This window comes from Rhamphochromis sp. 'chilingali', assembly GCF_963969265.1.
Source record: "Rhamphochromis sp. 'chilingali' genome assembly, chromosome: 15".
Classification (NCBI taxonomy): Eukaryota; Metazoa; Chordata; class Actinopteri; order Cichliformes; family Cichlidae; genus Rhamphochromis; species Rhamphochromis sp. 'chilingali'.
This window is the reverse complement of record NC_137942.1, coordinates 26,621,848-26,643,744: the sequence shown is the minus strand read 5'-3', so window position 1 is coordinate 26,643,744 and position 21,897 is coordinate 26,621,848. Positions and strand designations below refer to the sequence as shown.

General features: G+C 43.0%; 1 protein-coding gene across 2 annotated transcripts in view; it reads left to right on the top strand.

Annotated features, from left to right (window-relative positions):
- The window catches only part of smurf2 (SMAD specific E3 ubiquitin protein ligase 2), a 54,961-nt gene that overhangs the window by 21,681 nt on the left and 11,383 nt on the right, over positions 1-21,897 (top strand). For both annotated transcript variants that reach the window (XM_080905020.1, XM_080905019.1), the window contains 10 exons: positions 1,545-1,583; positions 3,473-3,581; positions 10,076-10,209; positions 13,754-13,819; positions 14,347-14,431; positions 14,596-14,679; positions 15,067-15,281; positions 17,533-17,617; positions 19,894-20,052; positions 20,143-20,190. In XM_080905020.1, the coding sequence (XP_080761146.1) occupies positions 1,545-1,583; positions 3,473-3,581; positions 10,076-10,209; positions 13,754-13,819; positions 14,347-14,431; positions 14,596-14,679; positions 15,067-15,281; positions 17,533-17,617; positions 19,894-20,052; positions 20,143-20,190 (1,024 nt within the window). The remainder of the gene's footprint in view (positions 1-1,544; positions 1,584-3,472; positions 3,582-10,075; positions 10,210-13,753; positions 13,820-14,346; positions 14,432-14,595; positions 14,680-15,066; positions 15,282-17,532; positions 17,618-19,893; positions 20,053-20,142; positions 20,191-21,897) is intronic.

The following is a 21,897-nucleotide window of genomic DNA, read 5'->3' as shown; positions in this document are numbered from 1 at the left end:
AACTTTAAATGACAACATTTACCCTGTGTAGTGTTTAATTAACAAAAAGAGGCAAAAGTGAGATTAGTTACTTTGTGTCATACTTTGCATCAGCTAACCATTTCTTTTTTTGGCACAATTTCTTCAAAATAAAACTAACTTGGCGCACTTCCCTCTGTACTAATAGTGACTGACTGAATCATAAACCAGACTTTCACTGTTTTATGTTTGTATTACTTTGATGTAATGTATCATCCCTCTTTGAACCCATGACTCAGCCACATCAGTGTCCAGACCAATTAGGGGCAGCTTCTCAGAAGGGCTTTATTCCTGAGAAAAGCAAAACTATTTCCATGTGCCTGACTCACCGGCTGCAACCGTGAGCTCCAGACACCCAGGTGGTTACTGAGCTTCCTAATCCATCCACACTTGCACAAGAGGGAGTAAGTGGCTCTGCCTCATCACCTCAGCAACTGCCACAAAGGCTCTCAGAGTACAACAGTACTATCGAGTCTGCACAAATTTTGGAAGGGAGAAAGAAAGACTAAACAAACACTCACTCCTGCAGCTCAACATCATGTTATAATGGGATAGCTGGGCAGGGATAGCTCAGTAGGTAAAGTGGTCGCCCCATGACCGGAAGGTCGGCGGTTCGAATCCACTTAACGGCTACCCTGAGGTACCCCTGAGCAAGGTACCGTCCCTACACACTGCTCCCCGGGCGCCTGCTTAGTGGGCTGCCCACTGCTTCACAGAGTGAATGGGTCAAATGCAGAGAAAAACAAGTAATTTCCCCATGGGGATCAATAAAGTATCCATTATTATTATTATTATTATTATTATTATTATTATTATTATTATTAATGAAAAGTGCAATGTGGTGTTTTTTTATTATTTCTGTTTGTTTTAATGACACCAAATCTTAATTGTGCTGAAGTTTCAACTTTAAACCTCCAGCAAGGGAGTTGGTTTCTCTGCTGCTGTCGACATGTGCTATAAATACGCAGTCTAATCAAAGGAAAGATTGTTTGTGTAATCTGTACCAGCCTTGGCTTGTGTTTGGCTCACAGCTGTAATGTAGTCGTTCTCAGCACACTGTTTTCCGACTCGAATCCTAAACTAGACGAATCGTTCCCTGCGGCCTACCCATGCACATTCCTGCCACTTTTCTAACCAGGGAATTAAAAGAAAATGCATAAAAATAAAAAAAGATATCCACAGTTTCAGATGGAAGAAAAAACCCTTAAGTTGCAAAGTTGTATATTGCAAACCAGACCGGAACACCTCCAGAATTTTTTTAGGGGTGGCCATGTATGGGGGCCACTAAAAGTCTTGGGGCAGCACACTAAAAACAGAACAGTGCAGGGGCACAACAGAGTGGCAAACAAACAAACAAACAAACAACAAAATTGTTACCAACATAGGACAGTCTTGCCAGGGATCAAGGGCCAGCAAATTTTGGGGGGTGGCCAGTTTCCCCCTTGGTGATGCCCCTGAAACCTGATCTTGTTGGGATGAATATTAAACATATATCTAATGCTTGACTTTTTGCTTTTGTTTTTCAGTCCTCTGCGCAAAAAACCTGGTGAAGAAGGACTTCTTCCGTAAGTATTTATTGCCTTTTATTTATCTTTTCATCATAAACCTTTTAAACCTTATTCAGACTTTCATTTAACCAACAACCATGGGAATTTGGTATGAAAGTGAAAGTGGTATGAGGACACTTTGGGCTGACAGAGAGGCCACTGTTTGCAGCTATGCTAGTATTTAAACAGTTTCATTTCAACAGATTTTCTCCAAATGTTCCTAATATGCAGTGTGTTTGGTAAATTTGTCTCGTATCGTAGAATGCCTTTAAAACCCTATAAGTGTAAGTTTTGTGCAACTGTTGCTTACTAGGTTCTTCAGCGTAGGTGTCAGCAAGTGTCACGTTTTGGTGTGTTTGGGTCAGGCTGTCATGGTGAATGAGCGTTTAAGACCCTCTGCTCGCTCAGGAGCTGAGCAAACATTCAGTTACGTGGAGAGTGGTGCTGCGAACATGGATACATATACAGACTTGGCTCTCGTGGTGTATTACAGTGTACTTATGTGAACATGCTGATCCAAGCTACAACTACTTTATTTGTAGATAGGAAAACATCAATCATAGAGGCCAGGCGCTTTTTGTGAAATAGTCACGAAAAAGTCTGTTTTGTGCTCAGGCACAATTTTGTTTTTTTGTTGGGTTTTTTTTCATGACAGAATGGCTTTAACATGTATTTCATGTCTGCAGCTTGTATTTTGCCCAGACAAAGCAGGGATGTGTCTCATGCTCACAAGTGAGGAGTCAATCCGATTGCAGGATGGGAGAGGCTCTCTAGAGAGCAGCTAAAAGACAGGGAGTGCCACAAAGCAACCTGGCCAGTGAGCCAGCCAGTAACCGTAGCTGGTTAGCAGCAACTGAACTTTCAAAATAAGAGGACGGAAGATTTTCTGTTACTAAGTACATCACAGTTCTCTAAGACGGATACAAAATACAAGTCTCAAATCTAGTCATTGTGGGAAAGCTGCTCACCATCTGCGCTGCTATCATGCTACTCTGCTACATGTGCTGCAGACAGTACTAGACTGATGTAACGAGTGCAGCTGGAGCCGGTAAGCTAAGTAAACGGTGTTATGACACTATTTACAAATTCCCCTGATCTTTGTTTTCTCCCTATCAGAGAATTTTGGAGAACATATACAGCAGGGATGCCAAACATAAGGCCCGCGGGCCAGAATTGCCCCGGCAAAGACTCCAACCTGGCCCGCTGGCCGTGTTTGTAAAATGTTAATACATTTTACAGCTTGTGCTACTAATAAAGAACACCTCCACCGTCTTTCATACTACACCAAAGTAATAATCAATTAAAATAACAGCTTTTGGGTTCCCCAGTGTTTTTACAATTTAAGTCCAACGAGTTGTGTTGATAGATTTATTTAATTAAATAGAGCAGAATATATTTAGCTGCGCTTCTTTCTCTTTTATTGAGATATCGTAGGGATTAAATGTGCAGCTAAACTTACGCAGACAGAAAGTGGATTTTTACTTGTCCGGCCCACTTTAGATCAAAGTGTGCTGTATGTGGCCCCTGACAAAGAATAAGTTTGACACCCCTGATATACACCAATCAGTGATAGGCTGCTACAGGCTAGTAGCACTGGTCCCACATTCTCAAACTGTTCTGGAGCACAAGAACTGTAATTATCATTTGCACCATTTATACTGTGAATTAATCATTTGTTATGTAAGGTGTCCCGTGCATCCTTGCACTGCAATGCGTTAACACCAGAGGATGTCAGTTGTCATAAGAATAGAAAAAGTTTGTGGAAGTAATAAAATGGTAATCTTTAGCCTGCCTGGACTGGTCCTGCAACAGAAATCAGTGTTGTGTTGATCACTGCATGTGCATTGTCTTTGTGTCTTGTTAAACTGTTTATTCTTGTGCTGCGGTGTGCTCTTTTCTCCCCGCAGGCCTGCCTGATCCATTTGCCAAGGTGGTCGTGGATGGTTCAGGACAATGCCACTCTACAGACACTGTGAGGAACACGCTTGACCCAAAGTGGAACCAACATTATGATCTGTGAGTCTCAGAGTCATTTTTCTTCTTCTTCATTTATTTATTTATTTATAACACTGAATCATTTCTGACATCTGTTTGTAAGGATTTAAAAAGTCTTCTTTGGTTTATTTGAATACCTCCCACCGCCCCACAGACTAAATCTGATTACAAACAGCAGTTTGAGGCCATGCTTGGCTTATTGCAGTGCCTCTCAATTAGTATGCCTTTCTTTTTATAACCTTGAAGTGTGAGACTTTGCCAACCGATGAAAACAGCTCTTGCATCTGGCCTCTCACTTATTTAAATACTGTGTAATGACATAACCCTTCAGTCGAAAAATGTCCCTTGGAACAGTATTTAAGGAATCAGAAAAGGAGGGCCGTCTCCAATAGTATTTTCTTCCATTGACTGAAACACGTGCATGTCTTGTTGTACCCCGATTGCCTTTTTCCCAAAGATGGAGTGTCCTGCGAAAGTAACCTGGAAAAAACAGAGACAGAGCGTGAGTGAAAATGTGAGAGTGAAAGTTTCCAGTATTGGCCCAGTGTTTATCCAAGCCGTCATGCGTAGCCAACAGCGAGAGGAAGCACGTGTCTCCGTTTGTTTGGTTGCTGGGGATACAGGACCCTCTCTCTACAAGGCCCCACGCCTGTCGCATTTGACAAGAGGGAAAAAGTCACGCGCACGTACGCACACCTCGGGGATGAATTGTTGGAGCGGAGAACACAGACTCGTGGCTCAGTGGAAACGTCTCTGCTCTAATTTGTCCCGAGAGCCTGCAGATATCGTAGACTGGAATTTATGTGAAAACGACTTGGGTTTTTCTGCACCGGTGATACGTTTACCATGACTGTATCCCGTTTTACTGTCTGTGTTTATTCTCGTGGTGAACAGCAGAAGGACCCTCAGGTGGTGTGTTGGAGGAGAGAGGTTTTAATTGACTGAGAGCAGCTTCTCTGGCTGTCTGGCTGGCTCACACTTATTAAAATAGGGCCTGCAACACCTGGTGTTCCCAAAAGAGCCTAGTGCATTAAAGCTGTTGGCAGTGACTCTTTTTTTCCATTTGTTGTGTGTGAGGGTGTAGAAATGATGTGTGTGTGTGTGCTGGGTCTTCATTTCTTGGGCATGTTGCAGAGAGCAAACTGGCCCATGGTCTGTGACCCTTCAGCATTGTTGCAGGATGTTGCCAGCATGCCAAGAATAGTAGACGCAGTCTAGCTAGCTGCCTGGGTCGCACAATCCTTCTGCTTGCTCTCGGTTTCTAAAACAGATCCGTAACACTCATAGGATATGACTGAAATAAAGGAAGTCTAAGCTGAATAACTCCTGTTGGGGATTAGTAGAGGCAAGGATACTGTAATTATGAGTAATAAAACCGTTCGTCTGGAGGACCTTCATCATTGTAGTAAGTGACGGGAAGTGTCTTCCTGCATTTTTGCACTCTTTTGTCATGCTGTCACATTTATTCAATTAGGAATCCATCAGATATAGTGTTATTAAATAATACATCTGCAATGTTAAGTGCCCTGTCTAGACTCAAATTTCTTTACACCCACCCGCTTATCCATTCCCCTCCCATCGTCTGAGCTCTAATTCTGTAGAAGCGACAAGTTCAAAAGAACTAATAGCTGGCTATTCCAGTTTCTCAGCTTTCCAAGGTACTACCAGTACTGTGCAAAAGTCTTGTGCCACCACTCATTTCTTTAGGTACGGTAATTAATTGAGACATGTGCAAACATACATACTAATATAAAGGCATAAACAGAATTTGTACAATTTTGAGTGCCAATATTTGGTATGATGACTTTTATTCTGAACTCTTCCATCTTGTCATTTCTTTAATAGTCTTCAGGAATAGTCGTCTGCCTTTCTGTTTAAATGACCCCACACTGCTTCAATAATGTTGATGTCTCGGCTCTGGGGAGCAGAGTCCTTGACTGATAGAAAACACCATATATAATTCTCCAGCTATGCTTTTACTACATTGGCAGTGTGTTTAAAGCCTTTGCCAATCAGACACTTTCCTGATTGCATACATTTCTACATTCATAATTACATCAATTTTTACAAGACCCCAACATCACTGGCTCAAATGCAGCCCAAACCATGACAGAGCCTCCACCATGCTTTACAGATGTACACACACTCCTGACCACTTGTGTATATATTGACTAGAATTTGAATCAAAAATGTCAAATTTGGATTCATCACTTCATCAGACCTGTTGCCACTGATTTTCAGTCCAGTTTTTCTGTAATTTGACATACCTCAGCCTTTTCTCCTGCTGCTTTAAGAATAGCTTCTTGTCAGCCACTGTTCAACTGAGTTTTTTTACTGCAACTTTTTGTGTGTGTCAGATGTTGCTTGTCCTATTTAGCTCTATCCACTGATGTTAGGTACTACTTGACTGGCAAATGACTGACCTTGCAATATAATACATTATTAATTCTATAATAAAAATGGTGTATTCTATTACTTTGAGCTATTTCAGTTCCAAATCTGTCATAATTGCTTGTGTCTTTTGGTCTTAAAATATCTTAAACACACATTTGCTAACAAAGGACCTTAAAAGATATCGTCTTAAAATCAGTTTTCTGTTTTGCGAGGGTTTTTTTCCCGTTAAATCACTGGGTTAAGTGGTTTTGTTTTCGAGTCCAACTCCTGACTGTTGTTTGTTGCTTTGTTTTGGCTGGGATTTGGTTTAGTACATGTAATACATTGAAAGAAACCCTGAGGATAATGCTGAAAGCAGCCTCGCTGGGAAGCCTGCTTGTTTAGGTCCAGTAAAGTCTAACAAGAAATGACTTGAGAGCGATGATTGCACTTTGTGGTTAATGATGTAACTGTTGTATCTGTAGCAAGCAAGCTGTTGTGTATGATGAAATGGTTTGGGTTCCTTAGAATACTTCAATTTAAACTTTTTATATTTGTTAAATCAAAGAGGTATTTTATTACTGCCCTTTTTTAAGAGTCTTTAGGAAACAGATTTATTTTTGTTGGTGTTCGTCCACAACACAAATATCTGACACTGATTCACAGGTCTGGGATTTGTTGCATTTGTATCTCTGATTATGAATTTTTCATTTTGGTGTGTATTTTTTCTTAAACCTAAAATAAAACCAAAGATTCCTCTACTTAATGAAAGGTGTATTAAAAAAGCACATATGGCTCTTTAAATCTGCTGCTTTTCCTTTAATGCCAGTTTTCCCATTGTGTGTGTGTGTGTGTGTGTGTGTGTGTGTGTGTGTGTGTGTGTGTGTGTGTGTGTGTGTGTGTGTGTGTGTGTGTGTGTGTGTGTGTGTGTGTGTGTGTGTGTGTGTGTGTGTGTGTGTGTGTGCCTATTACAAGGATCCAGATGACTTTGGTTTGGTTATAATACTTCCCTCCTGTCATGTCTGTCTGACATAGTAGCGCTCTCTCTCACATCGCACCCCAGACAGGCATTTGGCACTGACTCAAAATGTCCAGACGTCTTACTCACAGCCTCATTGTTTCATATCCCTTTTGGTAAGCAGCATGATAATTACAGTGGGATGCAGTTCTCCGAATCGTACAGACGATTAGTTTTAGACTGAAGGAGGGAGCCCACCCGAGCAGATGTGCCGCAACAGGTTCACATGCTGAGATTTTATCACACTGAGGCCTGACATACGAGGAGGCAGACACGATAAGGAAATAATTCCACTTATTTAGACGCGTCTCTCATTGCCAGCACATCTGTAACTCTGTGTGTGCCTGATCATGTCCTTTACTTGCATAGTGGTCAAACCAGTTAATCTTTTAAAGAGAAAATTATGCCCATTTCCAGCTCCCTTTTAAAAAAAGAAAAAAAAATTTCATGGAGTCTACTGGCCTATCCCAATTATTTTTCCCAGTTCCCCCATTCCCACTCCCTCAAATGCATCTTATTTCTGATTGGTTGCCCCTTGCTGACAGAAGATTTGACCCACCGAGTGGGAGGGGCTTTTGTACCTATAACCTGAGCTCAGTGCCTGTGGTGGTGATGATGATGATGATTATCTCTCTTTGAAATCAGACCACAGAGCCAGGATGATAAAAAGTAAAAAGACTGTTGAAATGGAGCATTTAAAGCAGTTTGAAGCCTGAGCTTTCTGGCTCTCAGGAGTTTGTACTCAAGCTGACCTCATTATTTGAAAGCTTGACCAACAATAATATTGGTGTAACAATGTACACCAGTCAGGTACAATGTTATGACCATTGAATAAGATTGTGTTGGTCCTCCTTTAGTTGCCAAAAAAAAGCCAGACCTACCCATCAAAGCATGGACTCAACTCGACCCCTGAAGGTGTGCTGTGGTATCTGGCACCAAGATGTTGGCAACAGATCCTTTAAGTCCTGCAAATTTTGAGGTGCTGCCTCCATGGATTGGACTTGTTTGTTCAGAACATCCTAGAGATGCTCAATTGGAGGAAAATTTGGAGGCCAAGTCAACCCTTAAAATTGCTATTGCTTTCCTCAAACCACTCCTGAACCATTCGTACTTTTTGGCCTGGTCCATTATCCTGCTGAAAGAGGCCACGGACATGAGGAAATACGGTTTCCATGAAAGGGTGTTCATGTTCATGAAGCAATTTGGGTAGATGGTACGTGTCAAACTAACAGCCACCTGGAGGACTCGAGGTTTCCCAGCAGAACATGGCTTTCCATAGGTCATCCTGGTCTCAGGTGTTCCCCAGGTAACCAATGCCCACAAATACCCAGCCATCCAGGCCGCCTTCTCTCATCGCTCCAGTTCTGATGCTCACATACCCATTGTTGGTGCTTATGGTCGTGGGAAGGGGTCAGCATGGATACCCTGACTGGTCTGCAGCTATGCAGAACCATACACAACAAACTCCATCTAACGCTGGTTCTATCAGAACCAGCGTTAGATGGAGATAAAGAGAGATAATCATTGTTACTCACTTCACCGGTCAGTGCTCATTTTCTGTCTTACAAAAAACAATCAGGCATAACATTGTAAGGAAAACTATAATAGGACCTTGTAATGTTCTCAGTACTTGCAGTACAACCGTAGCAATCGCTGTCAGTCATAACATGGGCTAGTTTTTACGCTAAGTTTGTGTAGTGTTTACCTACAAAAACTTGTATACCTATACCTGTTATTATTTCCCTCTTTACTCTGTCTCGTGACACCATTCCCATTCAGTTAGCTTGAAATAACAAATAGTATCACAGTGAGACTAAAGCTGGGTTTTTTTTTTTTTACACAGGAACTACAAAAGATGTCAGAAGAATTGGGTCAGGACATTGTCTGAAGTTTTCTTTTGTAGATGTAGCCCACAGCTGGAGATCATTTACATCAGCCATGAGCCGCCTGAACGAGGCAGAACACAGGACAGCCAATCAACAACCGCGAATTCACCTGCAGCTTTTTTCACATCGCCACAGATCGGTGCAGTCGGGCATCACAAAGCCTTTGTACTGGAGCTGCATTTACACTTGCAACTCCTTCCACTGCTGTCTAGAAAAGCTCATGTCTAAAACAACCGTAGACCATCAACCTCTGAAAAACAGGAGCCTCTATGATGTTTAATAGGGTGATATCCCCTCAGAGCTGCTAGCGCTGCTGCAGAGTCGGTCTTGCTGTGTGATATTTCATCCTATAATTATTGACTTGTCATTTAAATTTTTTTTCATCCTCTTTAAGTGCAATCATTAACCATCTTCAACCGAGATTACAGTGGGTTTTAACATTATGTCGAGGGCTTACTGTACAGCTACTGCACTTCTTACCTCATCATAAACTCATAAAGTCAAAATAGTTTACTTTGAGGCAAACAGCCTTCAAATTATATAACTAATGTTACGGCCTTCCATGTTTGGCAGAGCAGTTAATGACTGTTTATACCCAATCATAATTTCAGTGCTGCTGGTTTGATCAAAGAAAGTCATTTGTACTTTTCATATATTGAGGAAAATGGTTTTCTTAAAATGTCTTGTGTGTAAATTGTATAAGCCAAAAGAAAACTCGATGTCAGCCCAAGTTTAAAAATCCATTTTGTAGCAAAACATAGGGCTTATTTCATTTCCCCTGCACGCTGGGAGAGTATTTAAAATGACGACAGATCAGGGGGCATTTTACAGTTAAAGTGGTTTTGTTGCTGTGGTGTCATCGCAGGAGTACCGTGGCCTTCTGTCCCACTTTTATTGAGGATGGCTGGTGATAAATGATTCAGAGAATCCCACTCCACTTGTGGTGCTTCGTCTTCTTCTCAGGCACAGAGGATCAGAAAATCCCTCTGAGCTTGCTCACCTACCTCTTCCACATCCATGTGTGCCGACTCCGCCTCGCTTTGTAGTCCTTGACAAGGAGTTTTAGTAGTAACCTCCGTGACGTGGGTGCGTCTTTGCTGTAGTGCCGGGGAAATCCTCAGGGAAATTTCTATTACCTTTCACCAGATGTCTGTTTGTTGAGCAGTAAAAGAGAGTTTCTATGGCACATCTCATTAAATACGTGTACCTATTATATCTCCTTTTCTCTTTCCCAACAGATACATTGGAAAATCGGATTCCATCACCATCAGCGTGTGGAATCACAAGAAGATCCATAAGAAGCAAGGAGCTGGCTTTCTGGGCTGTGTCCGCCTTCTGTCCAATGCTATCAACCGCCTTAAAGACACAGGCTGTAAGTGCCAGTGATGCTTTAATGTATCTGCCGCACATTATGATGTTTAATTTTCCCTTTTTTCCCTAAACCCTCTTTAACAGTGTAGCTCTCTGTGGATTAACAATATATTTGGCATTTTGTGTCAGCACAAGTAGCAAAGTGATGTACTTTAATGCGTATAGATTTCTGCATCCAGGTTAAGATTGTCTTGTAATATTCAAATCTCCAGCCCAACCTTATACCTCTGAAAAGCTTGTACAAACATGACAAATGACAGCTGCTGGTTATAGGTTATACTTCATTATCATTATGAACATTATGACCAGATGGATCTTTTTAAAATTTTGCCAACTGGCCTCGTACTTTTGGCCCCAAAAAAGCAACTAATTATATTAATTGTTGAAATTAGCAGCTCTAAGTCTGCGTTCATGGATCTCTGTGGGAAAAGGATGGACTGCACTGTTTCTTGTCTAATGTGCGTTGGGATCTCGTACGTCAGTAGTCGGAGAATGGATTGAGAAATTGACAGGCAGATCATGGAGTATCTTCAGCGATGTGGAGAGATGGGAGCCTCAAGCTGCGGGTAGTGACCTAAAAAAATAAGATCACAGATACAAGCGGTGAAAATGAGTTTCCTCCAAAGAGTTGGTGAGGGATGAGGCGTGGAGCTCAGTCCTTCAGAAGAGACTTAAAGTACATCTCTTCTGCAATGAGCCAGATGAGGTGGGTAGAATGCCTCACAGATTCTTCCTGGGTCAGGTGAAGTGTGCATGTCCAATTGGTGGGGGGGACCTGAGGGCAGACTAGAACAGGCTGAAGGAAATCTGTCTCCGGCTTGGCTTAAGGCCGCCTCAGGGGAGGGGGTGGTCAGTGTAGCTCTGCTGAGACTTTGATTAAAGGAGCACTAAATTCCCAGGAATTAAAGAAATGTAAAATATTTTGGAGCATAGTTAATAGAAGGATGCTTCCTAATAGTTGTCGGTTGATTATTACGAAATGTATATTTGACATATTAAAATAATTCTGATTCAGATAATGAAGGTCCTGAAGACTAAATGTGTTAATAAGATATGAATACAGGTTAAAACGTGAGTCCTCTCCAGGTTGTTGTGAAAATTGATAATAAACATGCTAAAATACTGCTGCATTGTACTTTTCCTTGACATCCAGTTGCTTAATACATACAGAGACACTGTCAGGCTCCTACTTAATATATTGCATTAAATTATAATGCATGTGGAACAGGATATCCGTAATCTTTGTTTTTTCAGACATTTTCTTTAACGGGACTTCCTTAAAATTGAGATTTAAAGAACTCTTGCTCTCCTCACACTTAAAAGAGGGCTTTTCCTTCCAAACTGACTGTTAATATGTTCATTGCATTAATTAGCAGCTGCTAGGATTAGCCTGTGCTTTGCTAATGAGACAGAGGGACTTGATCTCAATGAAAACAAGTATGAAATCACAAACTTTAAAGATGATCTATTACAGTTTTCCTTATACTTGTCACACATGTGTAGTGTGACAAATGCTAAAGGCTCAGTTTCAGACTGTTTTTTGTGCCCGTGGCTCTGTATGATGTAGTTAAGAGCAGATATTCCTAATATGGTCATCTCAGTCACAGGGCTCCACCCACATGCTGTTCAAAGCTTTTGTTTGCCAGGGGTAGCCAATCGGAAGAAAGCTGGCAGAGGAGGCCAACCTCAACAGCAGGCTGATGTGAGGTTTATTTTATCTGGATCTTGTACTTTAAAATATGTCTGGATGACCTCAGTTTTTTTTTCTATTAGCTCTTTATGCGTTATTTGATTTACTCGGTTTATTACAATCTGCTGGAGAAGATGACAGCAGTTAAATTGTCATTTACGGCCATCAGACCTCCACAGCTCACTGAAGCTGGACTATCTGTCCACACCGCTGCTGCCAGAGCTACGCGACTGCAACTTAGAGTGGCTCCATTTAGTGCCCTGTCTCACTCGCTAAGCCTGACAGAGGCCAGACCGGGGTGTGAGAGGGGTCAGCACTCTGCCCCTGCCAGAACAGGAAGAGCCATTTAACATCACCCAGCAATTACGGTAAAAATGTCTCATGTCAGAAGCTAACTGGATAAATGAGACGAAGGTCTTAGTTAATGGCTCCCTATATAAAAGCCCTGCCAGATTGTTGTAGCTTCAGCAAAAGCGGTCTGGAGTGAATCTGAGCCAGTACCTGCTCCATGGGCCTGCGGTCTTGTAGGCAGAACCGTGAAAGAATCCCACCAGTTTTCCTAGAAGCTCCTGACATTGTTGTTTTCCTGGAGGGACACAGGAAACCTGAACCTTGTGCCACAGCTGTGAGTGGTTTGCCTCCCGCTTTTCCCCTCGCTGTCTCTCTCTCCCTCTCTCTCTCCTGGCCTTCTCCTCACCCCTCGGGTTTCTCCTCGAGTCTCCTCTGTAGACGGGGAACATGTGCGCGCGCACACACACACACACACACACACAAATGCCATTGTGACTAATCTCGCTCTATCTCCGTCTGCCGATCTAGACAACCGGTCATTTCACGCAGACATGCATAATTGTGCAGCTATTTAAGTGTAAGCATAGATATGTAGTGTTGTGGTCTCTCCCCTTGTGTGCGTTTGTCATTCTTTTGTCTGTGTGTGTGCTTTTACCAGCACTTGCCATTCAGTCCCCTCCACAAGCCTTACCGAGGGCACAGAGTACAACTTTTGTGTATAATTGTAGAGCGTCTCGGGTTGACTGTAACATTTATACATAATTGCAACGTTTATGTTTCATGTCCTCTTGTATATGACTGTGCAAGTATTTACATGTATACACTTTCATCCAACCTCAGCACGAGTACATTTTCTGTTTTGTCAGTGGCTGCTGACCTCCGGCCAGCCTCGTAACGCTTCGACCGTTGCCAGTTTTGGTCCCTGTTTAGTCTAGACACACATCCTGAGCTGATCTGCATGACACCCAGACAACAGAGAGCAGATAGTGGCATTTCTCATGTCTGCAGGCAACTTCTTTTTTCCTTTCTCTCTTTTCCGCCTGATCTCTCTCCGTTTCTCACTCACTCTCAAATTCCGCAGACTTTAAGAAGTTCAGACAAAGAGTTTCCAGACTTTGGCAGAAGTTCATGTCCACGCTAAGGCTGAGCGGAATAGTGCAGGCTTTGTACTGAAATTTGTCAAATGTTTGACCCCAGCATTTGAACTGAAGCCCGCTCTGTACCGATGCTCAGTGAGTTTTTGTTTTTTACTGCCAGTGGCTGTTCCACGGAGCAGACCATCTGTTCCAGGGCACAGCCAAGCTGTGGTCTGCAGACAGAAGAATGAGAGACAGATAATGACGGAGACTCTGAGTGATGTAAATGATACAGAGCAGTGGGAATTATCCAAAGTGTGCGGGGAGACGAATACATCCCAACACACGCTAGTTTACATGTCTTTCTGAAGTTGATGAATCCTTTTTTTTCTTTTGTTCTTTTTACTCCTCCTTTCATCTCTATTCTCATTTCCTGTCTGATTGGCTTCTTCCTCTCCTCTTTGCCTCTCTCACTCTCTCCTGAACAGATCAGAGACTAGACTTGAACAAACTGAGTCCCAACGACAGCGACACAGTCAGGGGCCAGATAGTGGGTGAGTACGGTTTTGTGTGCCCGCTGTAAAACTATCCGGTGATACTTTATAACTTCCTTTGACAGAGGTTGTAGAAGAATCGCAGTGTTCTGTTTTGCTTCTCACGTGTATAAACAGCTCAAAATGAATGCGACCTGCCAAATGTTGCTTGAAAATCTGCTTCTTTTGTCACACACAAAATACATCACTGAAGCTCAGATTTACCACGTGCTCCCGGCAGAAGTTTAAAAACAAAAAAAGATCTGGAAGGAAATGCATTTTTGTTTAACCAGACCCTTCAGCATACCTCTGATTTGAAAAAAAAATAAAATTAAAAAGAAATAACCTTTTCCCTGCTTCTACTAAAGACACAAAGTTCCATTTTGTGCATGGATAAAATATCTGTGCCTACGCTGTGAGCTGCAGTCTAGTAACACGTGTGTGTGTGTGTGTGTGTGTGTGTGTGTGTGTGTGTGTGTGTGTGTGTGTGTGTGTGTGTGTGTGTGTGTGTGTGTGCGCGCGCATCTGTCTGCCATGTGTTGCTGTAGTGAGCCTGCAGTCGAGGGACCGGATAGGCACAGGAGGTCCTGTGGTGGACTGCAGTCGGCTGTTTGACAATGATCTTCCAGATGGGTGAGTGAGTCGGGGAACTCTCTTGTCTTCTCGGAAGAGATATTATTTTTGAAATTCATATAAGAATACGATATCTGCATGTAGTGAAAGGGGGCAGCGCGTCTACTAGATGCTTCTGTGTCTGCTTAACCGTGTGCTGTGTCTGTGTACGTTTCTGCTGCCAGCTGGGAGGAGAGGAGGACCGCGTCTGGGCGCATCCAGTACTTGAACCACATCACACGCACCACACAGTGGGAGAGGCCTACCAGGTGAGTACACTCTGCAGAATCTCAAAGCCAGACCTCTTAAATCAAACAGCAGCAGGCTGATGGAAATCCACATCACTGGCCTCAGTGCTCCCAAACTGGGGAGCTCTGGAGAAAAATTGAGTGGGCTCCTTGAAGGGGGGAAAAAAAAACAAAAAAAAGGTGTCAGACAAATTGCTTCAGACAGTGGCGTTAAATGATACGGAGGAGCTGAGAAGAGCAGAAATGAAGGCATCTCTTTTTTTCCTCTGCCTTTTCTTCTTAGGTTCTTTTTTTTTTTTTTTTTAATGTCTCAAGCAACCTCTTTTGTATTTATTACTCGATTCTGACGTCAGCCACACTCTTCTGTTAATTATTGAACTCCTCCTACCTGCCTTTTTGCCCTCTCAGGCCGGCATCGGAGTACTCCAGCCCCGGCCGTCCTCTAAGCTGCATTGTGGACGAGAACACGCCTATTAGCACGAACGGCGCCACGCCCACCACAGCGTTACCGCCGAGCAACGGCGACCAGCGGGCGCAGGAGAGACGGGTCCGTTCGCAGAGGCACCGCAACTACATGAGCAGAACCCATCTGCACACGCACCCTGACCTTCCCGAGGGATACGGTTAGTATTTGTGAACATGCGCACAGCCTGGTGAAAAGACTAAAAATGTCACATTTACATGCTTTTTGCAGGTTGTGCACCGTTCTGAGTAAGTGATTGCAGAAGATTGACAAACTGTCATCATTTGCTGCAAATGCACTGAAAGAATTCCTATACGAGTCATGGCTTCCCATAATGCACGGGGCATTTCTTCTTCACTGTTTATTCGCCACTCTGAACGTAATCATTAGTTGTGATTCATCTCTGGCTCTCTTCCACAATTTGTCTCTAGTCCTTTCTTCTTCCCCTCACCCCCAACCGGTCTAAGCAGATAGCTGCCCCTCCCTAAGCCTGGTCCTTCTGGAGGTTTCTTCCTGTAAAAAGGGAGTGTTTCCTTCCCACTGTCGCCAAGCCATTGCTCATAGGGCATCTTCTGATTGTTGTTTCTCTGTTTTCTTTTCTGAATTTTTTATATCTTTTATCACTTATAATAAAATCATTCTTACTGGTGGCAAGAGTCATAAACTCCTACTCCTCCTGACAGACAAACAAGTTATTAACTAATCTGACTAATCAGTTCAGTTCTTTTGAAATGGTGAAGTTGAACTTGAGTTCTCTGAAAAGATAGTCTTCCAATCTTTTAAAAAAAGTGATATAATTCAGTGCACTGTGCTAATAGTTCTGCACTTGACCCAGATTTTCTAATCTTAATGCAGATAAATCTCCAGCGAAAGCCGCCTCCACAACAAATAGTGCCATCATTCTACTGCTGTTGTGTTAATTGCTTGGCCCTCTTCCCTGCTCAACGCTGAGCCCAGCTAATCTGCGTCCTCATTCAGTCGGCCGCTGCTCACATGACTCTGCAGTTCGACACAAGGAGCCTGAAATACTGGCTCCGTTTTAGACCATCTAATTGAATTGATCTAACTGTTAAAAGCTGGCTGCAGACACAGTCTTCCCCCCTCTGTTCCCCTGATTTTTTTGTTTTTTTGGAAGCAGACAATCAAACGCATTCATATAAAAGCAAACACACACAGGCTGTGTTTCCCTGCACAGCTCAAGGGAATTTTGTTTATCCTCACAGTAACATCATCTGCAGGATTTGGGAGCCAGAGCCATAGAAGCGTATCACAGCTTTGCCCTCAGTCCCTCAGATTAGGAGGCTCCAAGCATTGCTATGCTTGGTCCTCTACCTCCTTTGCTCCCCATCTCTGTACCTCTTTCTCTTAATCGAGTTAACATGAGTGCCAGAAGAAGCAACCTCGGCTGGACCGAAAACAAGTAAAGATTATGATGTTTAGGCATCAATTCATTCAATTTTTTCTGATAACACCAAAAGCTGCTGATTCAGAGAGTGACCTTTCATTTGCACATACAGCCAGTGTAACAAGACCGTGAGAAAGCCTCCTGTACTTGCTTAGCATGTCTGAATAAAGCTCTAAGGATCCTGTGGCTTAATTAAAGGAGAAGCTAGAGCGAGGGGGGTTCATTGTACAGCCTGCAGGACAGAACAGACCTGCCAAAAAGATCCAATCTGGCCTATTTAGATGACTTTCCAGGGGGAGGGTGTATTTATTTATTGATTGATTTTTAAATTGGATCTATGAATTGACTTTACAATGTTGTTTCTTTGAGATTAGGCTTGAACCGGCCCATAAACTGAAACCGCACTTGGAGCTAGACAGATCCAGCAATATAAGTACGTCCTCACTCTGCCCTTACTTTGTTAATTCTTCGGGGTTTCACGTAAAACCTGTCAGCAGCTTTTTGGTTCCCGCATGAGCCAAGAGATGTCTGCCCGCGCCTCGAGCGTGCAGCGCGCTCATCGGCTAAGTGGTGGGTTTGTAAGGTCGTGTGTACGTGCGTATTAAAGTAGGCTAGCACAGCCAAAGGGATGCCAGCGAAGAGCTCTCTCTTGGCAAGCAGCTCCATGGAAATATATGTCATGCCATGATGAATGAGCTCACCAACTAAAGAGTCAGACATCCCCCCCCTCCAGTCTCTCCAGCGTTCATCTCCCTGTCTCTCACCTCACCCCCTCCCTGCCGCCACTTTCAGGCTGCCTTTTGGGATCTCCACTGACTCGAGCAGTTTTTTAAACTCCATCTGTCTATCACGCTCGAATGCAGACGGGGGTCGCCCAGTGGCATACAAACTCAACTCTGTTTTTTCAAATTCGTCTGGATGATTTGATGCACATTTAATTGCCTAATCTAAGTGTTCAAGCGAACATATAATGAACGATTAATTGTATGTTTTTGTCTTACTACAGAGCAAAGGACAACACAGCAAGGACAAGTTTACTTCCTCCACACTCAGACAGGTGTCAGCACGTGGCACGATCCCAGGGTACCCAGGTATATTCTTCACAGGACGTCCAAATGCATACACATAACACTAGTTTAAAGCCAAAAATGCTTCTAGAATAAATGTAGTCAAACCTGTTGCTTGGCTCCACTTTTCATGATATGCTGCTAGAATCAAAAGTTTCAGGTCACTGCACACAGACTGTCTGTGGTAGACAATTGGCTATTTTAATTGGGGGGAATGGGGAAGACACCAAAATCACTTATCCTTCTTTCTTATACTTCACGGTCCCCCTGACAGAATCCATAGCTCGTGTTATTCCCGGTCGCCTTGCAGTGCGCCGTAAACCTGGAGCTGATTATGTATGGGCTCAAAATGTGGTCATAAATATTTTGTACTTGTAAAAAAGATTTGTATGTGTAAAAAAGATTTGTGTGTGCGTAAAAAAGATTTGTATGTGTAAAAAAGATTTGTGTGTGGACTTAGAAAAAAAAACCCTGCAAGTTACAAGTACGGATTTTTGACCCTATTTTTCTACCCTTCATCTGATTGGTCAATGTCATGTCAATCACACATGTAACAATCCAATCAGAGAACAGATGGGTTAGGCTGTCAGAGGGGCGCTTTTTTGAACTGCAGGTCCTTGAAGGGTGATACCGTTTGAAGCTGGAGGATCGCTATATAAATATCCGATAGCAGCTAGGTCCCCTAACTTTCAGTAGCTGTTGAAAGGAAAAAGTTGTGGTATATCAGTGGTTAGAAATAACATTATTACTTTAGGATTAGTTTAACACAAAGTCAGGGCTGACCCAGGACCATTACTGTGAGTCACAGTGCGCAGCATAAAAGTCCTTTCACATCGGATGCAGGATACGCTGCTAATGTTAACTGCTAACTAAAAGCAAAGGATCCAGAATTTGTTACGCTGGCTGCTGGGCTCTGTGGGTTTTTGCAGCTGCTCTACCTGTACTAGATGCACCTGCTCCTTGTCTTTTCTATCTCTGACTTTATGTCCTCTACAAGAGTTTGTTTTTTTTGCTAGTTCTTCAAATGTTCAATAAAAACATGTATGCTAATTCATAACGAAGAAAGCTTTGTAATGAAGACTGTCATTTCCAAAACACTGCCCGCCCCCACCCCGCAGTCCGCAGCGCTGTTGAAAAGGCTGTGGAAGTCCCTGTATTAAACACGTAGACCTGTGACATAAAAATCACCAAACTCTGACAACCACAGACTGTTTTCCTTCGTGGTGATGAAGGAAAACGCTGGGTTGGCATGTAAAAGGGCATTTATTCCCTTCAAAGACCTGCAGTTCAAAAAAAGCGCCCCTTGACAGCCAAACCCATCTGTTCTCTGATTGGATTGTTACATTTGTGATTGACATGACATTGACCAATCAGATGAAGGGAAGAAAAATAGGGTCAAAAATCCATACTTGTAACTTGCAGGGGTTTTTTTTCTAAGTCCACACACAAATCTTTTTTACGCGCACACAAATCTTTTTTACACATACAAATCTTTTTTATGCACACACAAATCTTTTTTACACATACAAATCTTTTTTACGCACACACAAATCTTTTTTACACATACAAATCTTTTTTACGCACACACAAATCTTTTTTACGCACACACAAATCTTTTTTACAAGTACAAAATATTTATGACCACATTTTGAGCCCATAATTATGAGCCTAACATGCTGTGAGAAGACCCATGTCACGGGGCTCTGAGAGCAATTCGGTCCTCTGGCATGAGTACCGAAAGGCCCGAACCACATGGCCAACAGCACACAGGTCTCACTCAGTCATACCAGAGGCTGTTGAGTAACACCCGCTGAGGCATGTGCATCTTATTGATTACCGTATTCTGAAAGAATGCACAATCTCTAAAATGTGTAGAAACAGACTTCAGTGCGCTCGCTCAATAAATCACGACTGATCACTTCTGTCTTGCATCCAATGAGATTATGAGTGATAGAGGATGTTTTTATTGGTCTAGATAGGAGCCTGTCAGGAGCCACAGCTTGTGAGGCTCTGGTCACTTTGGCTCCAAATCTTAAAAACTGAAAGGTTAGCGCCAGCGTAGCTGCAATTTCTGAACGTCTTGGTCTCCCTGGAGTCCAGCTGAAAGGCTGAAGGGCAGCTGTAAATAGTTTTAGATGGGAGGAAGAAGAAAAACAGAATAAAAGTGATTTCTCAGACATTCAGAATCCCGCTGTCTGCTTTAATTCTTTTCAGTGCTTAGTGCTTTCACGTGTTTCATATCTACCCTACATTAAATTTGCGCTTTCTAACTCTTTGTTTGCTGTTTTCGTACACCTCAGAGATCTGAGTAATGTAAACTGTGAGGAACTGGGTCCTCTACCTCCGGGATGGGAAATACGGAACACGGCAACCGGGAGAGTGTACTTCGTCGATCATAACAACCGAACCACACAGTTCACAGACCCGCGCCTCTCCGCTAACCTGCATCTAGTCCTAAAGTAAGCATGGGACGCTTCAATCGGGGAAAAATGTGAAATAGACCGATGCAAAAGCAAAGATTTATTTTTCTTTCCATTTCGTCTCTGCAGTCCAAGTCCAAATGGTTCTCGAGGAGGCATCGAGAGTCAGAATGTCAGGTAAGGGTCGGGCTTTGTGCCAGCAACACACACACACCCACACACACACACAAGCAGACACTGCCAGACTTCATTCGTATAGTTTGCCTCCCTCTGAGCCAATGTTTTTGCCCCAGGATCCTGCGTGTTCACCACCTGCAGACGTTCAACACCCAGCGCACTGCTTCTGCTGAGCAGACGTCTGTGAGCACTCACCCACAGAAATACATACACAGGGCACTTCCCCCGCACGCTCTTTCTTTTCAAATTTCCAAATTCCTCAGTCCATGCAGAGGGTTTTGATCGTAAAGGCGTTTTAGCACACTATCCGTCACAAAGCTGTCTTTGGCCAGACATCAAATAGCAGAGTGGAAACCGAGGCTGGCGTGTCTGCGGCCGAGCAGCGTCTCAACGTCCAGGAGGCGAAGCATAAATTCTATGCCCAAAGTAAATGAAGGAACTGTAATGGCCCGCGCTCGGTGCATGTCGGCGTGCGGGGATGCACATGCTCAGAATTTCTTCCCCTGCGCAGCTGTTCAAACACACACTGCGTAGAAGCATCAGCAGCCGCCGTAGAATTACCCAGAGGCCTTTGCTCTGCAAAAGCTGCAGAAGTGTACGGGCGCTTTGGTGGGCTTTCTCCGCCTGACCTCATTCCTGCTCCGTGCAGAGATGGAATGCATCGACACGGAGATCATGTTTCTTTCTTCTTTTTTTCCCCTCCTTCTCTTTTCTGATGGATCAAAGGACGTGTTTGGGCTTTTGGATTAGCTGGGCCCTGTGGCCCTCCTAACAAAGTTAAAAAAATAAAATTGGTTGCTTTGCATGCCACATTTGTTTATAATAATTTGTCATAAGCATAATTATGACCAGATGTATAAAGGAGAAAAAATGGAATTTTGATTGTGTATAAATTATGATATGAAGATTAGCTAATAAGTGGGTGTGTGTTTTTAAAGTAAGATAGAAAAATGTCTGCAGTTATTGGAGTTCTTGTGCTGTGTGGTTCCTCTTTTTGTGTGTGCGTGTGTTAAGTCTTGGTTACTCAAGAACACTTGGACCTTGGTCTGAGATATGCAAAACCTCCATAAATCTATGTTAATCCTTTCTCTTTACAACTACCATATAATAGATCATCTATAGGCTTTTTTACGTTCTGTCACAGCTTTGGAATGACTTTCTAACTCGTGACAAAAGTCTGGAAAACACATCATTCTTCATGCATTTCCTTCAAGACATCTGCCTTCTATCAGATTTTTAAAAAATGTTCACCCTCCGTGTGCTGTCACCCCAGAAAAATGTTTGAGATATATATATATATTTATATATACATCTGTCAGTGTTATAGTTTATTGCCCTCTTTTTATTTGCTAAAGAAACATCCTGAGCATCAAGAGTGTGGTTTTGGTTAAACTTCCTCTGTGATGTTGCAATCCTCTGCAGATTCCAGCCGCTTGAATGGTCAAGGTCACTGTCCAATAGGTAACCGAATCCTCGTCTGGTTTTAAGACCTGGCTGCAGAATTGCCCGTCTGTACAGTTGCATGAGAAATGATATTAGCCTCTCAGACGTTTGTGATTTGTTGCGCAGCGAAAACATTGCTTTTATTGCAACAACTTGTCTTTGCAGTGAGCGTCTTCAGGTAACATGCACCAGAGTCGTGCTCCTCGGTGAGCTTTTGGAAGGAGAACAGAGCCGTAGGGCCGACGACTGTGAGCGAAAGAGACA